Below are 26,080 nucleotides of genomic sequence, written 5' to 3'. Positions count from 1 at the left end.
CCACGCTAGGAGGCCAATGGTCTAGGAAGGACGCTCTAGTCCCCGCCTCCACCTCAGACCCTCCCACGCCTGGGCCTCTCGGAGGTTTTCCCGGCGGCCCTTTCGCTAACGGCCTAGACTTCCGGAGTGAGGTGAGGTCCCCGGCGTTCCTTCCTACGTAAACACAGGCTGGGGCTGGAGGTGCGAGGGCAGTGAGCGGTGACAGTTGCTAGGCGGAGACCTTTCCGTGAAGAAAGATTTAAGAAAGGATCAGGACAGGCGGGTACGTGCTCATCTTTCTCCCACTTCCGGGCCTTTGCCGGCTTGGGAAAGCTGGGTGGAGAGATTGGGCCAGGCCCGGCGCGCGGGGTGGGGCCCGGGTGGGAGGCGGCGCCGCTCTAGCCTCCCCGGGGACAGAAAGACCCTCCCTAGTGTGAGCTTGATACACCGGGGCTACCCTCTGGCCGTCATCTGACCTCTCGCGCCTCCGAGTTGTTTAGGAAGGAACGGGTGATTGCTTTAGTAATATTTTCAGTAGTTATTGGATACCTCCATACGTGTATGTGAATATCTCCCGCCCTGACATCTCTGATGAGCACCACAGCTGCTTATCTAACTGCCTTGTCCATGGCCATCTGAAATTTCACACGTCTGAAATGGAACTTATGTTTCACTCTCCTGGCCTAACTCATTCCTCCTTCCGTCTTACCCATTTCAGTAAATGGCACCATCCATTCTATTGCTTAATCCAAAAATGTAGGTAGGATTGTTCCTACGGAACAATCTATCGGTAGACCCTGCCGACTCTGCTTTCCGAACTGATCCAGAAGCAGATCACGTTATTCCTTTGTTTACAGCTTTCCGTGGCAAAAAAACCTCCATAATCTCTCCTATAGGGTTCTACTCTCTCATCACTGTTTTCCAACCCCTCTTTCTTTCTGTACTTCCAGTAAGTCAAGCTCGTTCCCACTTGCGGAATTTAAACTCATTATTTCCTTTGTCTTAATCTCTCTGCTCCTAAGTCTGCATGGATGGCTCCTTGTCATTTCCGTCTCAGCTCAAACATCAGGCCCTTGGTGAAGGCTTCCCTGGCCACCCAATCACTCTTTATTTAATTTGACAAATATGTTATATTTATTGTGTGCCAGGCACTGTTCTAGATGCTGAGGATGCAGAGGTGAACAAAGGAAAACCCCTGCTTTCTCAGTGCTGATGACCCATTCAGGAACCAGCAAACAGTGCAATCAGAGGTAGTGAGCAAAAGTAGGAGAAGATAATATTAGGGAGGTGGTGGAAGGGGCTTTATAAGGACCTTGGACTTTTATCTTAGTACATTTAGAAGCCTTTGGAGGGCGATCTGACTTATTTTTTAATAGTTACCTCTGTGGCTTCTACAGGAGCAGGGCAGTTAGGCAACTGCAGTAATTCAGTCAAGAAATGATGGCTTGAATGAGGTTGGTGGTGAAGGTGGTGCAGTGTGGTCTGATGTCATTGTATTTCAAAAGCAGAGTTGATAGGCTTTTCAATAGTCTGAAAGAGTAAGGAGATGAGAATCGCAAAGTTTTTTTGTCTGAGTAACAGGAAGAATGGAATTATTTACTGAGGTAAGGAAGACTGAGGAAGAGCAAGTTAAGAGTTTGGTTTTAACAGTTGCATTTCAACAGCCTCCTAGCCTTCCAGCTGAAGCTATCCAGTAGACATTGGTTATATGAATTTGGAGTTCAGGGGAGAGGCCTGGCCTGGAGATACAAATTTGGAGTCATCTAGCGTATAGTATTCTAAACATAAAATTTCTTTTATGATTGTTTCCATTTTTAATTTTTTCATGGAAGCTTCAAACATTTACAGAAGTAGAGGAATTTATATAGTGAACCCCCATGGACTTTATCAACCAGCTTCAGCAATTACTAACTAATGTCCCATCTTCTTTTACCTATATTATCTCCCCTTGCCCAATTATTCTGAAGTAAATATAGTTTATAAGTCCCTGGGACTAGATGAAGATCACCTCAAAGGTGAGTGTAGATCGAGTGATTGAACATTTAGAGGTTGGGATGATAAGGAGGATCCGCAACAAAGAAAACTGAGAAGCAGTAGCTCTTATCACTGATATTTTCATGTTTTTTTGTTTACGTAGTGTCTCTTCTCTTACTATAACATAAGCTCCAAGTTAACAAGGACCTTATCAGTTCCATTAAGACCTGCATCTGCCTCACTATTTTATCTGTCAGGCACACAGCAAAGTCCCCACAAATAATAATAAAGAATATATAAATAAGTTAAAGTGAGAACTGAAAGAGGGTTTAGAGTGAGGGGAGGTCATTTTGGGGTGGTATGAAAGGCACGTGTGGAGACCCTGAGGCAAGAGAGAGCAGGGCTCATTTGCAGAACTAGGCGAAGTCCAGCATGGCCAGAATAGGATACGTGAGGGAGAGTGTTGTCTTAGATGAGCCTAGAGTGGTAGGGGAACTACCTACGTATGTGTCAAAGGCGACGTAGTCCTTTCCAGCCCCCACTATAGTCCTGCAAGGTAGATACTGTCATCTCCATTTTACACATTTGGGAATTAGAACTCAGAAAAGTTAAATATCCTGCCCAGGTTCACACACTTGCACCCAGCTGCACCACAATCCGAAGCCCATGCTTTCCCCAGTCTTTCATGTTCTTCACATTTGTCACTTGTACCATTTGCTTTACCAAAAAAACAGCATGTTGGTTGTACTGTGTCCATTTTGACAAGATTCGGCCACAGTAGCGGCTTGTATATTTCTTTTGGCTCATTAAGATGAGGCTCTTTGGGTAGTTATTTCTTCTAAGTAAGGGAATTTGCCCAACTTAAAACTTAGGGGACAAAAAAAGAACAAAACATTTATAATTGAAGGTACTAACAGGAAGCTTGGTTGATTTTGGTTGCATCTGGTGCTTTTTTGGTATCTTTGTCCCTAAACGTTTGCATGGCGTGCCCTCTAATTCAGGTTTCTGCTGAAATGCTACTGCCTCAGAAAGACTGTACTCTGAGCTTTAAAGAACCCCTTGGTGATCCTGTCTCCTCACTTTGCTTAGTTGTCATCATAGCCCTTTTTACCATCTGACTGTTTTTTAAAAACAATTTATTCATTTGTTTACCTTCTCTCTCTCCCCACTGGAAAGTGAGGTCTAAGAAGGCAGAGACTTTTTCTGTTTCATTCACTGCTATATCTCCAGGGCCTCAAACAGTGCTAGGCATAGCATTGGTGCTAAATAAATATTTCTTGGATGAACGAGTAAATGAATGGATGGATAGCTTGAGCTACTTGGACCCATGCGCATTTGCATGATTGATTAGCTTCAAGTTTATTTCACATAGTAATCAAAGACTTGGACATTGTTGTTTTTCCCTTGCTTACTTCCTAGGAGATAGTTAACTGAAAGGAGTCTGCCTCACTGCTGGAACCAAACCAGATGCCTTCTTCCACTTCACCAGACCAAGGAGATGACCTGGAGGCCTGTGTTTTAAGGTTTTCAGACCTGGATTTGAAAGAAACAAGTCTTATCAATCCCAGTAGCAGTATCAAAGCAGAGTTAGATGTCAGTACAAAGAAGAAATACTCATTTGCAAAGAAAAAGGTAAAATTGCTGTTGATGTTTCAGGATCATTTAGGTATAGTTAATGTAGATATACCTAGAAGTAGCTCATCAAGGTTTTCCTCCAGGGAGTGGAGGGCTAGCGAGACACTAGACTGATGCCATGTTCAAGGTAAGGTCTAGTCAGAGCCATTAGCCAGTAATCTTAGTTCAGTGTCAAGCAAAGGAGAATCATAGGCAAGGTGTGGCTCTGGAACACTTATTTATGGTGGAGTACTTGAGGACAGATCCTAGACAGATGGGCTGGATTCCTTTTCCCACCTAGGGTTATGGGAAGAATCCCAGGAACCCAGGAAACCTCGTCGTAAGGAGAACAGACAGGCATTAGGACAACTGCTGTCTGAGACTCCTGATCCAGTCCAGCTGGCAGGGCTCCGTTGGTTGGGAGAAGGGACAGAGCAGCCCAGAATGCTGCAGGCTTACTGAGGATTGGGTTACAGGGGTGGTATGGATGCTATTCTTCTATGCCATTTATTCTTTTTTTAGGGATTATTGACTAAACCTGCTGAAGCTCAAAGGAAAATGACTTGACTGAGGAAGTGCAATTGAGGCAGTTTTCTTACCTCCAATCTGTGGTCCCTCTTTTGCAAAATCATCTTATATTGGCGCCATGTCAATGAAGAATAGACGTCTCTGCTTATAACTTCCTATCTACCACCCTTCTACCCTCATCTCACACAGATTTCCTTGAAAATGAAACCCAAAGGGTACAAAAAGGTTTTTTTTTAAGTTACTTTGCAATAATTTCAAACTTATAGAAAGGTTGCCAGAATTGTACAGAGGACCCCCATCTCCCCTCTGCCCAGCAGCTCCATTCATGTTTCATCAGTTGCCTCAAATGGCTTTAGTTAGCTCCTTTAGTTGTTATGTCTCATAAGTGTTCAGTCTGGACCACTTTCTCATTTTTTTCCCCTGAAATCATGACTGTGACATTTTTGAAGATTACAGATGAGTTATGGTGTAGAACGTCTCATGATTTTCACTCATGTTTCCTTGTGATTAGATTCAAGTTATGGCTTGTTAATAAGACTGCCCCACAAGAGATGCTGTGTTCATCTGGCTGCGTTCTGTCATGCAGTCATAGTGCCAGTTTGTCCCATTACTGGCAATGTTAATTTTGGGTACTTGATTAAGGAAGTGCCTGTCGGATTTCTTTGCTATAAAATTATTTTTTTCCCTTTTAATTATTCAGTATTTGGGGGGAAATACTTTGAGACTATGTAAATAGCCTGTCCCTCAACCAACTTTCATCTACTAGTTTTAGATCCATTGATGTTTCTTTGCTGAATTATTACTGTGATGGTTTCTAAATGGTGATTTTCTAATTGCTTCATTCCTTCTAGATTTCTTACTTGGCATTATTCTGTAAGGAAGAGCTTTCTTTCCTCCCAATTTATTTGTATCAGTGTGTATTCAAGAATTCTGTTTTATTCAGTGGGCTATAATCCATTACTATAATTATTTATTTTGATGCTCAGATTATCTCAGATTGGCTGGGAACCCCTTTATGCTAGTATCTATGTCTTTTTGACTTGCCCTCATCATTCTTTGAGCATTTCCTTACTTTCTAATTCAACAAGATGTTTCAGGGTCATCTTGTATTTTCCCTGTCTCATCCCTGGAGTCAGACATTTCTTCAAGGAGCCCTGGTTCTTTCTAGTGGAGAACTGTCAAAAACCAAAACCTGGGGGCTAGGTGAGCGCATTGCTTCTCAGGTGTTGCTTCTCCCAGGATCTCTGGTGGACAGAGCTAGGAATATATAGAGATAAATACACATACATCCATATGTATCATACAGATACTTTTTTTTTTTAATTTATTTATTTATTTATTTTTGGCTGTGTTGGGTCTTCATTTCTGTGCGAGGGCTTTCTCTAGTTGCGGCAAGAGGGGGCCACTCTTCATCGCTGTGTGCGGGCCTCTCACTATCACGGCCTCTCTTGTTGTGGAGCACAGGCTCCAGACGCGTAGGCTCAGTAGTTGTGGCTCACGGGCCCAGCCGCTCCGCGGCATGTGGGATCCTCCCAGACCAGGGCTCGAACCCATGTCCCCTGCATTAGCAGGCAGATTCTCAACCACTGTGCCACCAGGGAAGCCCCCAGATACTTTTATATTTACTTTTATATCAGTGTAAATCAAATGAGTTCATACCATTACTTTCAGTTCCATTCCAACATCACAAGGTTTATTCTCTCTCCAGTTGTTTTTTTTGGCTGCGCTGTGCAGCTTGCAGGATCTTAGTTCCCTAACCAGGGACTGAACCCATGCCCTCGGCAGTGAAAGCGTGGAGTCCTAACCACTGGACCGCCATGGAACTCCCTCTCTCTCCTTTTCATATTGGTGGAGAACCTAGCTCCATTTAGTCCCAATATATTGACTTACTTGCTTATTCCCTGTATGCAGTATTCCCACTCTGCCAAGCTGCCTCCTTCACCAGGGCCTGCCTTTCCCACACAGGCCTCACCCACCTCTGAGCTGCCTTCCTAACTCTGGCCTGCATCTCTCTCTCTCTCTTTTTTTTTTTAGAGAAGTAATTTGTCTCTCTTTTTAAAAAAATTTATTTATTTTATTTTTGGCTGCGTTGGGTCTTCGCTGCCATGCACGCGCTTTCTCTAGTTTCAGCGAGCAGGGGCTACTCTTCGTTGCGGTGCGCGGGCTTCTCATTGCGGTGGCTTCTCTTGTTGCAGAGCACGGGCTCTAGGCACGTGGGCTTCGGTAGTTGTGGCTCACGGGCTCTAGAGCGCAGGCTCAGTATTTGTGGCATACGGGCTTAGTTGCTCTGCGGCATGTGGGGTCTTCCGGACCAGGGCTTGAACCCGTGTCCCCTGCATTGGCAGGCGGATTTTTAACCGCTGCGCCACCAGGGAAGCCCTGGCCTGCATCTCTCTTGAACAGACCCCACACGGGCCCTAGCTGCTGCTGGATCCTCAATGCTTTGTTCACGAGGCCCTAAAAGACCAGCGGCAGGCCACATTTACACTGGGCCTCCCATCTTGCTCAGGCCTGCCTGATGGCTTTTTGACAAAGGAAGGAGGAAAGAAGGAAAAAATTCAGATTTTATATAGTATTTCTTTAAGGACCATGACTTTTTGAGGCCTCGATGATAGTGAGGCCTTGGATGCATACACCTCAGTTCTAAGTATAATATAAAGAAACACTTACGTTGACATACACACCATCTCTGTCTCTCTTTTTTGCCTATACAGAAGGATTAACTGCAGGAGAGGCTAAAAAATGCCCTCCAGTGTAATTTCAGATGACCCCATCCTGATTCAGTCTGGGACAGTCCAGATATGGTTGTGTACAGACTGAGGAAGGTCCAAAAGTGATGCTCCATATTTATAATTGTTATTCTTCAGAGTGCCCAATTTTGGGTGCTGTACTATAGTCTTCAGATGCATTAAGAAAATTGTTTAAAATATATATAGATACATATATATATGTACAAATACCTTTCTTTCCATTTTTTTTTAGCCTTGAAAAAAGGCTGGTAATCATAGATGCCATTTAACTTCCATTTATACATCAAAAAACACCAAAAACAAAGTTGAAAATGAATGACAAGCTGGGAAACAAATTTGGATAACTATGATCAACAAAAGGTCACTAAAACCACTTACAAATCAGTAAGAAGATAAGATAAATGCCACAGTAGAAAAATAGGCAACAGATATTAACAGGTAAGCTAGAAAAGAACATTGAATCAATATGAAAAAATATTCAACCTTAAGTCAAAGATACACAAAAACAGGATATTTCTTTTGCCTTTTATTTGGGTCAATATTAAAAATATTGACAATAACTAAATACTGATAAAAATGCTGTGGATAAAATGGAACCCTCATGTATTGCTGGTGAGTGTATAAATTGGTATGATTTTCCAGGTAGTCACTATTTCTCACAGTTTAAAATTTTATGCTTCCTCACCTCCAAAACTTTCTTCTAAATAGTTATTCTAAGTAGATGGTTAAAGACGTATAGAAAGATGTGTGCATGGCATGTTTGTTCACCGTTGCTTATAACTGCAAATATTGGAAACAAAAAAAGCTCACTCATTTAGAATTGGTTTAAAAAGTTATGGTGCATCCATAATTTTCTCTTCTGTTTAAATTTTTTTTAACAATTAGCCTAAATCCTCTTTATACAAATCAAAACATTTTGGTAGTCTTTCCAGTCTTTTTCAATGTACTTTTTAATGTAGTTGAGATTACATTGTATAAGCAAATTTTATCCAGTTTTTTTCATTTAATATTATATTTTCCCATGTAATTTAAAACTGGCTGCTTAATATTCCATAGTAAGTATACTCCATAATTTCCTTGACCATTTCCTTTTTGGAGGAAGTTCATTCTCTCAGGAAGTTCTTCTATAGAACAGTAGGACGTAAAACTAGAAACCCTTGTGGAAGGATAAGGGATTTCACTGAGACTTTCATTCTAGCCTGAAACCTAAGGTTATTTAACAGTGACATATTTGAAATTTAATTGTAGGCATTTGCCCTTTTTGTCAAAACTAAAGAACTTCCAGCACCTCCTTCTGAGTATAAAGAAAAATGGTGGAAATGCTGTCAGCAACTATTCACAGACCAGACCAGCATCCACAGACATGTGGCAACACAACATGCTGATGAGATTTACTACGAGACTGCTTCTGTTCTAAAGCAGCTGACTGTGACATCGAGCACCTCAAAGACTCTTAAGTCTGCAGACAAAAGAAACCCTTTCAAAGAAGACCTTACCTATAACCATGAAGTGTCTGCTTGGCTCCCTGATACAAGCTGCTTTAGCCCTGATGAGCTGTTAAGGTAAGAATTTCATTCTATACCTTTTGTTTAATTTATTTTTTATTTATTTATTTTTTTTGCGGTATGCGGGCCTCTCACTGTTGTGGCCTCTCCCGTTGCAGAGCACAGGCTCCAGACGTGCAGGCTCAGCGGCCATGGCTCACGGGCCCGGCCGCTCTGCGGCATGTGGGATCTTCCCGGACCGGGGCACGAACCCGTGTCCCCTGCATCAGCAGGCGGACTCAACCACTGCGCCACCAGGGAAGCCCTGTTTAATTTAAAAAATGTTTTTCCAGTCACAGTGAGATACCACCCATCCACTAAAATGGCAAATCCTTGAGGCACAGGATTTCTCTACTGCCTAAACTAGGCCGATAAACATGTTCTATGTATTACAGAAGACCATAGCCTATGCTGTAGCATATACCCGCACAGCTTACACTGTGCTCCGGGTTTCTCGGAAGCCATCCTACATCTTATCTTCTCTAGGCAGAGGTAAAGAACAGAAAATTGTATTTTTCTCAAAGAGAAATCAGAAGGCCCAGAAATGTTAATGATTCCTGTACCCTAAATAATGTCAGAACTTAAAAAGGGGTTTTTGGTGCCAAATGTGGTTTTCTGAGCTGAATATGTTTTATAAAGTATGTTAAGTTTTATTTTATTTTATTATTATTTTTAAAAATTTATCTTTGGCTGTGTTGGGTCTTTGTTGCTGCGCACGGGCTTTCTCCGTAGTTGCGGCGAGCGGGGGCTACTCTTCATTGCGGTGCGCGGGCTTCTCACTGCGCTGGCTTATCTTGTTGCGGAGCATGGGCTCTAGGTATATGGGCTTCAGTAGTTGCGGTGTGCAGGCTCTAGGGCACAGGCTCAGTAGTTGTGGTGCATGGGATTAGTTGCTCCACGGCATGTGGGATCTTCCCGGACCAGGGCTTGAGCCCATGTCCCCTGCACTGGCAGGTGGATTCTTAACCACTGTGCCACCAGGTAAGTCCCTATGTTAAGTTTTAGAACTGAGGCATAGGATTAGAAATTTAAATCTGCCTTTGAAAACCTCACCAAATCATAATATTACATAATTCTAGAGGACAGATTTCTGATTTTAAGCAACTCCTAAACTATTTGGCGAATAGAAAATGCCCAAATTTGATACATTTTTGTCACCTGTGTTATGCCAGTTCCCTTTATCAGAAAGAGGAAGAGAAAGTTAGAAAGAGAACTGAACTTGGAGTCAGACTTGAGCTAGTCACTAAAATTATTTGTACCTTTACGTTCTCGCCTCTAAACTGGAATAATAATGCCTGCTCTGCCTACCTCACAGAATCGCTATATGAATTATATAAAATGATGATGGTAAGAGCACTTGTGAACTATAAAGTGCTATACAAATGTGGTCTCTTCATTTCTGTATGGCCCTGCTTTTTAGTTAGAAAGACAAAGAAAAGGATACATGAAACATTTAGCAGATGGTACGAGACAGGCTATATAATTATCATTTACGATTGTATGGCTCAGACAGTAATTCATTACAGGAATTTAGAGGAAGGAAAATAGATAGGCTCTGAAATAGATAAGCAGGTTTCAGAGACTAGGCCCTGAAATATGAAGAGGGCACTGATGAGACAGTCACAGATTCCAGAGCTGGATGGGACCTTAATTATTATCTGTTATATCATTCTCTAAAATATGTCTGTACAACACTAGCTCTGGAGGATGCTATCAAGTGTTGAAAAGAGATGCTTAAGTTTGGGAAGCATTAGGTTAAAATGTTCTTTTTTGCAAGACTGCCCAGAGCCTTCATAGATGAGGGGCTTTCACTGTGACTCTCAAAGGGGAGATATTATCTGCAGGACTTCTCAGACATGTGATTTCATAGAACAGCTTCAGAGCACACTTTGAGAAATGCAGTTTATTTCAGTCCTCCAGTTTTACAGATGAGGAAATCAAGGCTCAGGGATGATAAGACACCCACCCAGGTCCCATAACTAGTTAGTATAAGTCAGCACAGTGCAGTAGAAAGAGTATGGGTTCTAGTATCAGAAGACTGGTGTTCCAGTCCTGACTGTCACTTTGTAGCTGTCTCACCTGGGATGAATTGGGCTCAGTTTATTCAGCTGTAAAATGGGGATGATAATAACCTGTCTCATGGGTAACAGGATCACATGAAAAAATGGAAGTGAAACCTTTTTGTACAGAGAGAGATTCAAAACAGATACTGCCTTGTGTTAGAGTATAAGCCAGAATGGATTCACATTTCCAGCTGCCTTATGAAAAAGGGTTATTAATACCTATCTCATGGATATGATGATTAAACAAGGAAATCAAAGTAAGCTCACTTGCTTATAAAGGAAGGAGTTCAGTGCAGGTATTGTCTTCTTTAGAGCAAATACAGACAGGAGTTGCTTCTCATTTCAGGGGGAGAATGATAGTTAGGAGCAAAGGCAGGCATGAGCTGCCCCATTAGGCCTTTCTTCTGAGTCTGCCTGGGTGTCTTCCTTATGCCAGTGACTCAAATGCTTTCTCCCCTGTGGTTTTCTTTTTATAGTGGCCACGGCAATGGTGAAGGGGAGGTGCTACTTTATTACTGCTACTGTGACCTGGAGGATCCTGATTGGATCCGTGCCTGGCAGACAGCTCTGTGTCAGCACCTGCACCTCACGGGCAAGGTAATGCCTTCTGCCACACCCTATCCTTCACTGGACTCATCTTGCCTCCAACTTAGTTTGCAGATGCTGTGCTTGAAGGCCTCACCAGTTGGGTTCTTAGAAATTAGCAAATTCCTGCTAGGCATTTAAGTAGAATACTAAATAGCTATTAACATGATGTTTTCTGTTGGTGGGAATGTAAGTTGGTACAGCCACTACGGAAAACAGTATGGAGGTTCCTTAGAAAATTAAAAATAGAGCTACCATAGGATCCTGCAGTCCTACTCCTGGGCATATATCCAGACAAAACTCTAATCCAAAAAGCTACATGCACCCCGATGTTCATAGCAGCACTGTTCACAATAGCCAAGACATGGAAACAACCTAAATGTCCGTCAGCAGATGAATGGATAAAGAAGATGTGGTACATATATACAAAGGAATACTACTCAGTCATAAAAAAGAACGAAATAATGCCACTTGCAGCAATGTGGATGCAACTAGAGATTATCATACTAAGTGAAGTAAGTCAGAAAGACAAATACCGTATTTCATCTATATGTGGAGTCTAAATATGACACAGCTGAACCTATCCACAAAACAGAAACAGACTCACAGACATAGAGAACAGACGTGGTTGCCAACGGGGAGGGGATTGGGGGAGGCATGGAGTGGGGGTTTGGGGTTAGCAGATGTAAGTTATTATATATGGAATGGATAAACAATAACGTTCTGTATAACACAGAGAACTATAATCAGTATCCTATGATAAACCATAATGGAAAAAATATTTTAAAAATGTATATATATGTATAACTAAATCACTTTGCTGTACAGCAGAAATGAACACAACATTGTAAATCAACTATACTTCAATTAAAAAAATGGTGTTTTATAAGACTACATAAAGGCATAGACCAGGGATCAGCAGACTTTTTCTTAAAGAGCTATATGGTAAATATTTTAGGCTTTGCACAAAAGCTGCTCAAACTTGGTGTCGTAATATGAAAACAACCATAGACGATATGTAAAAGAACAGATATGGCCGTATTCCAGTAAAACCTATGTAAAAGCAGGCATAATTTGCTGACCCCTTGCATGGGGAACTGGAAGAACATTTTAGAGAACTGTGCATATAGGTGTGATATCAAGTTGCTTCCTAATTTTCTTAGAACATGTCAGTCTTTTGCCATTTTGTGGTTTTGACATTTGCTGTTTCCTTTCCCTCTTGAATGTTTTTTTCCCTAGATCTTCACATGGCTTGTTCCTCGCTTCAGATCTCCCCTCAAATGTTATCTCCTGAGAATTCTAATCTGTCTCTCTCCAAACCTCATCACTTTCTATTCCCTTCTGCTCAAAGAATTTCAAAAAGTTTACTACTATTGGAGAGTATAATCTTTGTTTAATTTGTTATAATCTATCTCCCTTGTAGAATATAAGCTTCATGAGTACAGAACTTTGTTAATCAATTGATATATTGTCAGTGCTAGAACAGGGCTTAGCACGTAGCAGACAGTAAATATTTGGAGAATGTTGAGTACAAGGATGAATGTACGTTTGTAACAAAACCACAAGCGTGTGTGTAAAAAGATGGAGAGTGGTAAATATCAAAATGTTAGTTGTGATTATCTCTACATGATAGGACTATGGATTTTTTTTTCAAATCCTCGATGATTATACATATATATATGTATATATATACACACATATGTGTATGTATGTATTTTAAAATTTTAAATCAAAAGGAGGTGAACTAGATTCCCTCTGAGATCACCTCTGGTTACGACGCTGTACTGTCTTAGGCCTAATGTTTCCCACACATGTCCTAGGTTTTAATTCCCTAAGGCAATTATTTGATCAGTCAGTGATATTTTTCATACCCATGTTGTTTTATAGATAGTGACTGAAAGCTTCTTTTACCTCATTCAGTTCATCACCAAGTCCTGCCACTTATGCCTCTAAAATATCCTCTGATTCCATTCACTCTGTCTTCTGCTTCCACCACCTTAAACCAAGCCCCACCCTCTCTTACCTAGTTCATTTCAGCAGCTTCCAGACTACTCTCCATTCTTCCATCCTTGCCTGCACTTAATCATTTTCCACACAGCAGCCAGAATGATCTTAAAAGGTAAATGAAATCATCTCCCTCCCTCCCTCCTCACAATCTTCCAGTAGCTATCCAGTGCATTTAGAGTAAAACCCAAATCCTTAACGTGCCCTTAGTTTCCTGGATTATTTGGCCCCTTCCGCCTTTTCCACATATCTGATACCATTCTTTACTCATTACACTCCAGCAAAATAGCCTTTTAGTTTCTTGGAGCCCACAAAGTTTTTTTGGTGCCTTTGGGCCTTTTTACAAGAAAATTCTCTTCAAGGAACTCTCCCACACCCACTCGGGTTCTCCTATCTAATTTTTAACCGATCTTCAGTTCTCAATTTTAATGACACTTCCTCAAAGACATCTTTCCTGACCTTTCATCTAAATTCTGTTTTCCAAATACACTCTTTCATTGCCACTTGCAGTGATTTTTCATAGCACTTGTCAGTCTGTGACTTTTTTCTGAATATCTGTGACCTTCCTTAAGTCTGTAAGCTCCCAAAGGGCAAAAACAATTTATTTTTTAACCACTATGACCCAATTCCTAGCACAATTGCTGGCGCATTGTAAAAAAAAAAAAAAATTCAGTAAACATTTGTGGCGTATGTACGTTTATCACCATCTCTATTTAGAGAACACCTTGAAAGATGGATATTCTCTCACAGTAAACCTGAGCCTACAAAATAGGAAATCAATTTGTTTCCTTGGTTTGGGACGGATTTGTATTCTTGGCCCAGCCCAAGGTGATCCAGCAGTGAGGGTCTCTACCCACAAGGTGGCAGCACCTGCCTGGATCTTAGTTCTAAATTTTAAGGCTTCAGCCAAGTTTTCAAGTTTTGTGTTGGTAGAAGATTTGGCAGAATGTTGGCATTTGTAGGGAAAGAGGAGAACTTGAAAATTCTAGAATTACGGAAAGAAGCTTCTGGTCCCTTTGCTATACATTTCGTACTGCCTCAAGAAATTTGAGGGGATGCATTAGAGGCTTTAGAAAGGAAAAATTGCAAGATTTGGACCCAATAAGATATGGTTTTGAATCCCAGATCTACCACCTACCAACTCTGTGCCCTTGGGCAAGTTACTTGATTTCTTTAAGCTTCTGTTTCCTTTTCTGTCAAATGGGAATTTTGATATCTACTTTCCAGGAGTATAATGTAAAGTTCCCGTCTCATACTAGGTACTCAGTAAATGCTAACTATTGCTCTTCATCTCTGAGGTATAAGGCCTTCCTCACCTAGCAGCTACTTTGAAGGTTTCAGCTGAAGAATCCTTCAAGAGAAGTTGAAGGTCTAGTGCCTGAGTTTAGAGGTTGCTCTGCCTCAGCTATTTAGGGAGGGCCTGTGCTCGTCTTTTATTTGGGTTCTGAGATTAAAATAGCATAGGAAAGGGTCTTCTGACCTACTTAGAAGGCAGGTACACAGACGTATGTACCTCTTCATCATATTTGCCCCCATCAGAGACAGTTTTAGGGTAGATCTCCTGACCCTTAACGCTGGTTCAGCTCTATTTTTCTATGTTGTCCCTTAAAAAAATACGAGTCGGTAATAGGTGCAGTAGTCTGTACAGGAGAGATGGCATATGCTTCCTACTTTCCTCTCCCAGCCCAGAACAGGCTTCAGTAGACTGCACTTCTCTTTCTCAAGGAGCCTGGATGTGACTCAGAAGGCTCATCACGGAACTCTGGAGAGCCACTACTAGTGAGTTGGCCCTGGCTTGTGAAATGGATCCCCTTTATATCCATGCCCTAAAGAATTGAATCAAGTGAGGCAACAAATGAAGTATCTTCTCTAGGCCCCAATAAAAGGGGAGCTTTTAAAATTTTTCAAGTTCTAATGCATTGGTAGGTATCATTGCTATATAAATAACAATATATAACAAAATGGTAACAATATAAGACCTTGACTTAATTTACATCTCTTTCCAGAGAATACCATGATATACAGTGTTGCACTTTCTTACTTTTCCCTAGAAAGCTAGCTCTGTCTAGAGATGATCCATCTTTAAACTTATCCAGAGGATTTTGTGGTACCAGAACAAGTAACTTTGCAGGCCCCCCAGAGGATTGCCTCTTAAGGCAGGGGCCTTAACCCAGGCTTTAATGTCCCCTAACCAGTGAAGCATTTTAAAGAGAATAGAGGGTTTGAGAAGCCAAAAAGCCTCAGATTTGGATACACATTCATTGCTCAGCAAATACATATTTAATGCCTACTGTGTGGCAAGTACTACTCTAGGCACTGATTATGCAACAAAGAACAAAAGAGACATAAGTTCCTCCTGGAATTTGTATTCCAACGGGTGGGTTTGCAGTGGTGGGCTTTACCTCCAACACTGTGCAGAGGTGTGCTCACGTGCATTCCCAGCCCTCAGATGTGTTCTGTGCTTTAGGACTTGAGGACAGCAGTTTTTTCATTGTTGATTCTTTTCCATCTGTTTTATCAAGATGAAGAAATTGAGGTTCAAAGAAGAGAATTAATTTCTCAGGGTCACTTAGCAAGTAAGTGGCAAAGCTGAATCCTGATCCTACATCTGTTGACCTGAATTCAAGTTTTGGCCATTGGACAGCTGGAGCTCCAGAGCAAATGGGGCTTTCCAGTTGTTCTATCCATTTCATTCTCTTGTTCAGCACACGTTAACTGAGTACCTCATCTGAACTATGGGCAGTGTGCCATTTTAGGAAACTACAAACATCCTGTGTGTGGTAACACTTTGGTGTCCACAGCAATGTTTCTGCTTTTCCTGTTAAACTCATTGACACACATGAACCTGTTCTGCCCTGAAGAGATTTGAACCGAGCTAAGAACAGCCTGCATTCCCTTTCTCTCACTGTCTTGTGTCTCAGGTTCGAATTGCTACAGAAGGAATCAATGGGACAGTGGGTGGAAGCAAATTGGCCACCAGACTCTATGTAGAAGTCATGCTTTCCTGCCCATTGTTTAAGGATTATCTGTGTAAGGACGATTTTAAGGTAAGAGAAATTGAACATAAAATGGATTGAGAGCCATTTGCTTCTGCTTCAGTGCCTCTTCCCACTCCAGGCTATGAAGAGGATCACTGTAGAGAAGTAAGCAGTGCTGGACAGAACACCCTTTTCTTGCTAGGTCCCGAGGCAGTGCAGGAGAAGGAGCATGCTCATTCCAGTTCGTCCACCACGTCGCCACGTGATCATGGGCCTTGGTCTCCTTTTTTATAGAATAAGGACGTTACAGCTTATACATTCTATAAACTCTCAAACTTAGCCGTGTTTGTTCATTTGAGAGACCACCTGGCTGTATCAGAGGATCACTATGTGTTTAGTAAACCTGGTGGGATCAGATCAGCACTTCACACCACACAGGGAATAAAGCTATTGCTCTCCCAAGAGAGCTGCTTTGTTGGAGTGACTTTATGCTTTAGCATCATGGGTGATAGAGGTGGTGGGAAATACCTTGCTAGTGTTAGTGCTGGTGATGATGATAAGAAAAGAAAAGGTCGTAGCTCCTGAACAAAAGCTGGGATGTAATCTTACATGTTGAAATTGCTCAGTGGTGTTTCACTTTTATAGTTAAATGCTTATTGCTATAGAAACACCTTTTCAATTTGACATTTCTGCACATGGTAGATACACAATAAATAAGTGCCAAATATAAGAATTATATCTGTTGTGTAATAATAGGGTAGCTGAAGTATTAAGAAACCTCAAATTAGGAACAACTGTTTCAGTGGGAAAAGGGAGTTAGAGCGTAGAATGTTCCAGATAATTTAACTGAATAAATATCTTACACCTGGAGATGGGAGAGAAAGACTGTATTCTGTTTTGTTTCTCATTGGCTAGACCAGCAAAGGAGGAGCTTGCTGTTTTCCAGAATTGCGTGTCGGTGTGTTTGAAGAGATTGTGCCCATGGGGATCAGTCCCAGTAAGATCTCCTATAAGAAGCCTGGTATGCTTGCTTTAAGAAGAAACATTTTCCTTTTCTTCATAGGGACAAATCTTAATATAGAGACAAATGTGAAAGCTAGACATTCTGATCAGCGAGAGTTGTGATGAGTTCTCTCTTCAGAATATCTGTGGGGTGGCTAACACTTGGGTCATTCAGTGCTTAAACTGGTTCTTCTCTTTGGTGCTCCGGTGATTGGAGACTCACTGCTTAGAATGACTTGGCTTAGTTATTCTTTTTGGTGATGGTTTGGCAAGAAGTTGTTTTCTTTCCAAAGATAACAATTTGGAAAGAGTGTAATTACTCCTTGCAACTAGTTCATCAACTGAATAAAACACAGGCTTTTTGCTACAGGAAGCAAGTGGCTTTCAACACCAAAGCAGTTTGTTTGCAAGTGCTCTAGAATGTTCTCTTTGCCCCTCCCTCACGGGTACCGTAGATGGTTGAAAGACATTTGTTTGGCTGGGTTTTTTGGTTTTGTTTTACTTTTTACTATGAAAAATTTCAAACATTAAAAAAAATAGAGAAAACAGTACAGTGAACTCCCGTGTACCTCTCCCGCAGCTTCAACAGTTATAAACTCATGGCCAACTTTGATCTATCCCCACCCGCTTCTCCCATCCTGGATCATTTAGAAGAGAATCCCAATGTCATGTCATTTCATTCATAACTATTTTAGTAGATATCTCTAAAAGATAAAGGTTTTTTAAAAAATAAATAATTGTAAAACCATCATCACATCTAAAACATTTTAACAGCAATTTCTTAATGTTATCAAATATCCAGCTGGTGGTTAAAATTCCCAGTTATCTCATACTTTTTTAAGTTTGTTTCTATCAGGATTCAAGTAAGGTCCACTCGCTGTGATTGATCGCTGTGTCTCCTGAAGTCCCTTTTAACCTAGAAATTCACTTCCATCTTTTATGTTCCCCTGCAGTTTATTTGTTGAAGGAATTAGATCATTTTGCTTATAGCATTTCCCACAATCAGGATAATGCTGATTGCATCTCCATGGGATGTTCCTCTGTCCTCTGTATTTCCTATGAACTGTCGTTAGATTTATAATAGTGCTGTCTAATAGGAATATAATGTGAGCTACAATGGAATTTTACATTTTCTAGTAGCCACATTTTAAAAAGTAAAAGGAAACAAGTGAAATTAATTTCAATAATACACTTTCTTTAATGCAGTGTAGCCAAAATATTATTTCAACTTGTATCCAGTGTAAAAAATTATTAATGAGATATTGTACTCTTTTTTTTGTATACTAAGTCCTTGAAATCCTGCATCTATGTCACCCTTATTACAGCACATCTCAAGCCACATTTCAAGTGCCCACTGGCCACATGTGGCTAGTGGCTACCGTATTAGATAGCTCATGTCTAGAGGCTTGATCAGGTTCAGGTTTGATTTCCTTTTTTCTTTCTTTCCTTTTTTTTCCCCAAGTCTACTTCATAGGTAGTATTGTCTCCTTTTATCAGGAAACAGAAAGGTCTGGCTGGCTCTATGTTCATTTTTTAACATGTAAATATTTAAAAAGAAGGCTAAGAGTTAAACCAGAGGGAAATGAGAGTAAGATACAAGCATCTGGGAAAAGAGACTCATGTATGAGGAGAAAAGGGCCAAAAAGGGCCGTGTCTGCTTAGTGTCCCTACCTTGGCAGGAGGCAGGATGACCACAAACAGCTCTTCGTTGGCGCTACAGGACCTTGCTCTGGAGCTTAGGGGAGAGTGGGCTCCAGGCAGTGCTTCGCTGCTTTCATTTGAGCCAGGTTGTTTGGAGGCACTTCTTTTAAGCACTTCATGTGAGTCACTCTCTGGTCAGGCCTCCACAGGGCCGGGAGAGTAGCCACAGTAATAGCAGCAGCAGGAACAGGCTGGGTTCCCTGCAGCTCCCTGTAAGGAGAAGTCTTAGCAGATTTCCATGCTTCTCATCACAGTTTTTTTTTTTTTTTTTTTTTTTTTGCGGTATACGGGCCTCTCACTGTTGTGGCCTCTCCTGTTGCAGAGCACAAGCTCTGGATGCGCAGGCCCAGTGGCCATGGCTCACGGGCCCAGCCGCTCCGCGGCACGTGGGATCTTCCCAGACTGGGGCACGAACCCGTGTCCCCTGCATTGGCAGGCAGACTCTCAACCACTGTGCCACCAGGGAAGCCCTCATCACAGTTTTGAACCTCCCTTCCCACCCCACTGTTCTGGTGACTGTAATTATGTGACAGTAACTTATATAAAATCTGGCCTTGTTAAATTCTCCCTGCAGTCCTAGGTTAAGCAGGTAGGAGTCCAGATTCCTTGGCCGTGCTCTGGGTCTCCAGCCCGATCTGGGTACCCAGCAGTTTCAGGGGGCTGTTGGGATTCACCCCTGAGCGGAGCTGTCAGGCTGTATCATGAGTGGTGACTCAAGGACCAGAGCGCCCCACCCCCCACCGTGAGGTATGGTGGCCAAATTCACCAGAAGTTCCTCACAAACTACTGAGATGTCTGGACCCTAAAGATACAGGAGTATTTCTATCCTAGAGAGTAGAGAAGGCAGAGGGCCTCACCAGACAGGTTCTTTCTTTTTAGTCTCCTTGTATGTTACTTATCTTCTTCATCTCCTTTCTCTCCTCCTTCTTCTAGCGTTTCATCCTTTTCTCTCTCTTGCCTTCTTTCTCATATTTCATTCCTGCCCTTTTCTCTTTTACTCATGCACACAAACTTAGACACATTCTTCTTACTCTTTTGTATTTTTAAAAAATTTATTCCAACTTTGTTCCATAACCATATGCTCACACCTGCCTGTGCCAGGGTTCTTAGCCTCGGACTTGACGTTGGTATAGGACAGTTTATAAAGCCTGTAGTCAAGCATATACATGCCCAGGCTCCTCCATATACAGTGACAATAGAACACTGGCCATAACATGGACCGGAAAACCCACATGGCAGTATATATCCCTTCTGTCTGGCTTTTATTATTGGGTTAGGCCAAGTATGAGGATGCAGAATTCTCTAATTATTTCTAAACTGCCAGGTCTCCACAGTGCTCATCTTAGGAGGAGGGGGAGTGAGGATACATGGAATTACTAAATTCTTTCATTATGATCATCAGATAGTGTCATTTTCAGACGCAATTGTAATTATGAGAGGAAAGGTTTAGATGGGGAGAAACAAAGCAAATGGAAGTCATCGGGCTGGGCCAGTTGTAACTGGGTTTAGTGTTTGTTTTGTTTTAACTGATCTTTTTGTTTGGTTTTAGGTATCCATTTATCCCCAGGTGAATTTCATAAAGAAGTAGAAAAGTTTCTGTCTCAGGCAAATCAAGAAGAAAGGGATACTATCCTACTGGACTGCAGAAACTTCTATGAAAGCAAAATAGTAAGTAAGAACCAGAACTGAGTTCCCACAGCATAGCATGTTTCTGAAGGGGACGCTGTGCGCCCACCTGTGGCTGAGTCAGTGGCTCTCCTCCCACTACTAGCAGCATCCGAGAAAACCCAAGACTTCAAACTCAGAGTCTGGTGAGAAAGTCTAAGAAAATATGGATTAAAGACATCTTGGCACATAATGGACTTTCTGGCTCCCATATGCCTACCCCTGACATGTGTCAAGGATCTTGTCAAGTTTGCTTTTGGGCAGCCTCTCCAGTTCCCCTGAGGTCTCTGGATGGGTGACCCACAGCCCACCAGCCTTGTTTCTAAGTTCCAGATTTTGAAGTTTGAAAGGCTAGCGTGTGGGATGAAAACAGCAGGGAGCAAGTGCTTCCTTGCCAAGGCAGGGGTGGGGAGTGGTGGTTGACGCAGAAAGAAGCTTTGTCCTTACCAGGTATATTTTTCTGATCATTTTCTTTCTGCTGCTCCTATATTGTAGGGACGGTTCCAGGGCTGCTTAGCCCCAGACATCAGGAAATTCAGTTACTTCCCTAGCTATGTTGATGAAAATCTAGAACTTTTCAAAGAGAAGAGGGTGCTGATGTATTGCACTGGGGGCATCCGTTGTGAGCGGGGTTCAGCCTACCTCAAAGCCAAGGTGAGTCACCACCCTTAGGGCACTGCAGGCATGGAGGTGAAGAAGGCTCCACCCACAGCGTGTGTGGAACTTTCCAATCCCCACCTTCACTCCCTCTCCCACGCCCAGCCAGCCAGGGATTTATTCTCCCCAGCATAGAGTTTCTAAGTATAAAATCTGAAGTTCTTAAATCTCAAGATGTGAAAAACACTCAACAGTCTTAGAGACTCATCAAGTACAAAAGGGAAAGATTAGTTCATATCTCCCTTTTCCTAATCCTTTTGCTTGATCCTGAGAAGAGCAAATTCAGTAACATTACATGTCCTAACAGGTGTCTTCCTATATTTAGGGAGCAGCAAAAATAGTTGGGCTTCCCAGGATCTAGAGAGTGAAGGCCCTGACTGCTGTCCTCACCCATCACCCTAGTAGGCAAGATCTGCCAGTTGGATCCTTGCCCCCTTGGTCAGCAGTTCTTCAGTGTCCCGCAGGGGGAGCCAGGAGCCCCATTTCGGCATTCCTACCACATGCTGCTCCTCTGTGGAGCTTCCTACTGGTCTCTGCTAGTCTCCTCAAATTTCCTCTTGTGTTTCCACACACAGGGAGTGTGCAAGGAAGTGTTCCAGCTCAAGGGTGGCATCCACAAGTACCTGGAGGAGTTTCCTGATGGTTTTTACAAAGGGAAGTTGTTTGTTTTTGATGAGCGTTATGCCTTATCCTTCAACAGTGACATAGTGTCAGGTAGGTCAGCATAGACTCAGAACCTAAATTCATGATCAGGCACACCCTCTGTATTAACCTTCTGGAAGACAGACCAGTACTGATTACTTGAAGAATAAAGCAAGGGGAAAGGAGTACATAGTACCACCGTTTCCTAACAGAGCTGGAGATGCAGCAGTGGAGCAGACAGGGTTTGGAATGGAAAATAATTTTATCTTTAGTTTCATAACCCCTCACTAAATATAGTACTTCCTTCAATTATGAATGTAAGCAGCAAATCAGTAGTATTAGATGTACCTGTGACTTTATCACTAGAAATCACAGTATTTTCATATATTACAGCTGCTGTATTTCAAAATAGCATTTATGTTCATCATTGCTTCAAAATGGAAATAGTTTTTAGGCCCATCACTAAATCTTGTTATAGAAGGTGTTAATAAGTATTTTACTGTATACCAGACTTTAAAGAATATTCTGTTATTTTGTATTTCTATATAATTGGTTTCCTTTGTGATCCTATGTATTTTATTTTATGCATTGTAAAAACATTTTTCTAAGACAGAATAGTCTTCACTAGACTGTCAAGTAAATTCATGGCACAAGTAAAAGAACCCCTAATTAGACGGTCTGTGGACACATGTGGTATGCACTTTCGAGTGGTGGGTGGGGCATTCCAAGGCGGGAGCTGAGCCTAGGGCCAAGGCAGGAGGCAGGGGTGGCTACAGGAAGTCTGTGGTATGACTGTAGTTTGGAGTCCACACTAACATGGTACCAGGTGAGGGCAGTCAGTAAAAGAAGGATGGAGATAATCCTTAAGAAAAATGGATCCTCCCCCTGGATGCCACCATTTTGAATGGGAAAGATCACAGGCAGACAACCCTAGTGGCTGTCAGAATTTTCTAGAACTCCTGTGATCAGGGGCTGAGATTGAATTAACACTCAGATAATGAATAAGATGGGAGTCTGATTTCCTCTCTCCTTTCTTCTTGATCTTTTTATTCGTTTTAATGGTCTTATATTTGTGTCTTATTGGAAGCAACTTCAGATCTCTTATGGAGCTAGATGGAGCAGAAAGGGGAGAGAGAGGGCCCAAAGGTAGCTTACATAAGCTAGGTAAAGAGACTTGAAGAATGATGTTATCAGTGGTGATAGGAGGTCAGCGGGGAAAAGGGGCCGAGAAAGTAGATAATGTGAGTTTTAGGAGTTGTGTGGCCAAGTGTCCCCTGGCAAAAGCAGGAGAACCTCAGGCCTGGGGAAGAGGAATGTGGACTGCAGAAGCCAAATGTCAGTGTGGGATTATCTGTATTCAGGCGTGTTGTCTTCCAGTGCAAAAGGGAATGATCTAAAGGGAAAAGACCATTCAACAAAGGGTGGTTGGCCAGCTTTGGACTAGTCAATGAAAGAGAGAAACGTTACTACCTGTTTTCTAAATGAGAAAAAGAAAAATGGGTCAGTGAATGCTGGAATCAGAAGACAGTTCCCAGAAGCAACCTCCCCGCAAAAAGGTGGGGGTGGGGGAAGCTTGTCTGTTAGAAGACAGGAGACTTACACTATTTAGAAACCTTCCTCAGACCCAAAAGGATACATTAGATGCTGATGAGCTAAGGGTTATATTTAGGAACTGGAGAATTGCATCTACGTGTGCATGTGGTACGTGTGTGTGTGTGTGTGTGTGTGTGTACACATCTGTGTGTGTACATGTGTGTGCTCATGTGTCTTTATAACAAGGCTTTTCTTTCTTCCCCAGAATGTTCATACTGTGGGGCCCCATGGGACCAGTATAAACTGTGCTCCACTGCCCAGTGCCGCCAGCTCGTCTTGACCTGCCCTGCCTGCCGAGGACAAGGATTCACAGCCTGTTGTGTCACGTGTCAAGACAAAGGGAGCAGGCAGGCTGCAAGCCCAGCCCAGAGCAGCTTTAAAGAGGAATGCGAGTGTACAGCCCGACGGCTACGCGCACCCAGGGAGCTCTTACAGCAGGGGCGACTCCCTGTGGGCCCGGGGCCCAGGCCAGGTGATGATGAGGATGGGCCATGCTTACATGAGCGGCCCCATCTGCCTTTTCCCAAGCCTTCACAGGGCTAGGTTTGGGGCGACCATGTATTGGAGAATATTAGGGCTGTTCCAGCAGAGAAACAGGGAACTTTAGTGCTGCCAGAGCCACCATGGCCAACTAGTCACCACGTTGGCCACCTGTCCTTCACAAGAGGAGGGAAGAGGGAGTTGGGTGCTGACCTCTTACCGGAGACATTCTGACTCAGAGGATGCTAGAGCACAGAAAAAGGTGAGCTGTGTAGGATCCCAAAGCTGCTGAGGGAGAGACCCTTGAGCCTGGTGACCAGGTCATGCCCTTTCTATGCCATGCAGCAGGGCTGGGAGTAGTCATTTGTTTTTATCAGCAAACCTGTCTTTCCCGATGGCAGAATGTGTAAGCTGTGACCCTGGAAGTGGACTCCTCGGAACCAGGCCCCTTAGGTCAATCTGCCATCCACCCCTACCCTTCTCTCTTCTCTGCTAGCCTCAGAGCACTAGACCAGGACCTGAAAACTATGGCATTTGGCCCACCTCCTTCTGTAAATAAAGTTTTATTGGAATAGCTACACCCATTCGTTTACATATGACCTATGGCAGAATTAAGTATTTACAAGAGAGACATTATGGCCTGCAAAAGCTGCAGTATTTCCAGGCGTACCTTGGAGATGTTGCGGATTCGATTCCAAACCACTGCAATGAAGTGAGTCACGTGAATTTTTTGGTTTCTTAGTGCATATAAAACCTATGCTTACGTTATACTGTAGTCTATTAAGTGTGCAATAGCATTATGTCTAAAAAAACAATGTGCGTAACCTAATTAAAACATTTTACTGCTAAAAAACGCTAACTATCATCTGACAATGCAGGGTTGCCACAAACCTTCATTTTGTAAAAACCGAGATATCTGCGAAGCACCACAAAAAAAGGTGTGCCTGTGCTATCTGGCCCTTTACAGAAAAAAACTTGCCACCTCTAGTCTAGACCAACAGCTCCTCTGATGGAGGAGATGGTCTTAAAGATGTGGTCCACCTTCACGTGTCAGTGGTTTGGTTTCTGTGAGAGATTTCCTCTGCTTTCCCCAACACCCACACTCTTAGCTCTGAAGTATTCTCTTTGAGAGATTCACATGAGCTCGATGACACTGACCCTTGGGCAGTAGTTTTTAGGTGAACACCTCAGAACACAAGACATTCCGTGTGAGGTTATTCAGCACTCTGCTGTGGTGGTTTCCCAGCCTCTAGCCAACACGTCAGGCGCATGTCCCTGGCCCGCATGTCCCAAGAAATACATGCACAGCCATTCTTAGACCAACAGATTTAATATTATATTGCAGTTTCCAGTGATGCAGAATACAGCTGCAATTGTGTTTCAAGGAGAAGCCAAGTGGGGCTGGCCGTGCCTGCAGCACGGAGACACTCGTGGGCCCATCTGCAGCCTCAGTAGACACTCCTCCATGGTGGTGAGGCCCTGGCTCCACCTCTGGTTACCCCGCAGTGTCCCATCATCACAGTTCCGCGTGCAAGACTTTTCCTTTTTCGCCAAAAGCCTCTCTGCTCAGTGCTCTGCAGCTTAGTCTGTGCTCGTCAGCTCTTTGGCTTGTCCTTTATCATAAGATTTGCTGAACCACTCACGAAAATAACTCCCCAAGCAACAGAAATACTAGTTTAACTGGCACCGTGGCATATTAAAAGGCACGAGGGCAGTGTGGCTTAACATTTTTGCTGGATCCTAAGAGATGCACGTGATGTTAAGGGATCCGGCAGAAATGCCAAAATTACATTTTCAGAATTATCATCTTGGGTGGTTTGGCCAGGTTTCCTAGGTCTTGAATATCTAGATTTTCTTCACCACTGACCTTTGGAGGCTTAATTTACAGGCATGAGATCAGCGGTGACTTGCCTGAGAAGTGATGCGATAGGTAGTTGCAGTCTGTAAGCATAAGCCGTGATGGACGAGAAATTTGTCTCTCTAGTGATGTGCCTCGCATAAGGCATCGGCCCACTGTGCAACAGAGAAAGGTGTTTTCAAGTATTTGGCCATAGGTTTTCACATCCATCGTAAGGTTGGCATTCGATAAGGAAAAAGTTCTTTCTGACTCCAGTATTAAATTGCAACTAAATCCCAGATGTTCATAAAGAACACCCAGGGAAATGTTTGTTGCCTGGAATTGTTTTTTTTTAGAAAAAAAAAGGGACGGTTTTTAAAATTTGAGACTTCGCCATTGGCTTTTTCTATCATTTCCTCGTAACCAGCTTAAGGAATCTCATGTTCTTTGATTCCTGGCAGAGCTCTGTGGCTTCAGTCTTTTT

General features: G+C 42.6%; 1 protein-coding gene across 2 annotated transcripts; it reads left to right on the top strand.

Annotated features, from left to right (window-relative positions):
• Positions 1 to 138: 138 nt before the first annotated feature.
• Positions 139 to 25,945, top strand: TSTD2 (thiosulfate sulfurtransferase like domain containing 2). Of its 2 annotated transcripts, XM_081236594.1 has the most exons (12): positions 139 to 262; positions 3,373 to 3,585; positions 8,094 to 8,407; positions 10,929 to 11,049; positions 14,767 to 14,820; positions 15,963 to 16,088; positions 16,935 to 17,040; positions 20,272 to 20,390; positions 20,883 to 21,041; positions 21,620 to 21,758; positions 23,485 to 23,751; positions 25,105 to 25,945. In XM_081236594.1, exons 2-12 carry the CDS (start codon positions 3,421 to 3,423, stop codon positions 25,212 to 25,214), a joined length of 1,680 nt encoding a protein of 559 aa, XP_081092720.1. In that variant the 5' UTR covers positions 139 to 262; positions 3,373 to 3,420; the 3' UTR covers positions 25,215 to 25,945. The 2 variants fall into 2 exon arrangements, with proteins under 2 accessions (XP_081092720.1, XP_081092721.1); XM_081236595.1 differs by lacking the exon at positions 14,767 to 14,820.
• Positions 25,946 to 26,080: the final 135 nt, after the last annotated feature.

This window comes from Mesoplodon bidens, assembly GCF_964165515.1.
Source record: "Mesoplodon bidens genome assembly, chromosome: 6".
NCBI lineage: Eukaryota > Metazoa > Chordata > Mammalia > Artiodactyla > Ziphiidae > Mesoplodon > Mesoplodon bidens.
The sequence above is the reverse complement of the archived record's forward strand: the minus strand, read 5'-3'. Positions and strand labels throughout refer to the sequence as shown.

Excerpts from the sequence above, each read along its gene's own strand:
- TSTD2 (XM_081236594.1), top strand. The coding sequence starts at position 3,421 with ATGCCTTCTTCCACTTCACCAGACCAAGGAGATGACCTGGAGGCCTGT. Across the intron at positions 20,391-20,882 it reads ACTTCTATGAAAGCAAAATA|GGACGGTTCCAGGGCTGCTT; the intron begins GTAAGTAAGAAC and ends CCTATATTGTAG. Across the intron at positions 21,042-21,619 it reads CAGCCTACCTCAAAGCCAAG|GGAGTGTGCAAGGAAGTGTT; the intron begins GTGAGTCACCAC and ends TTCCACACACAG.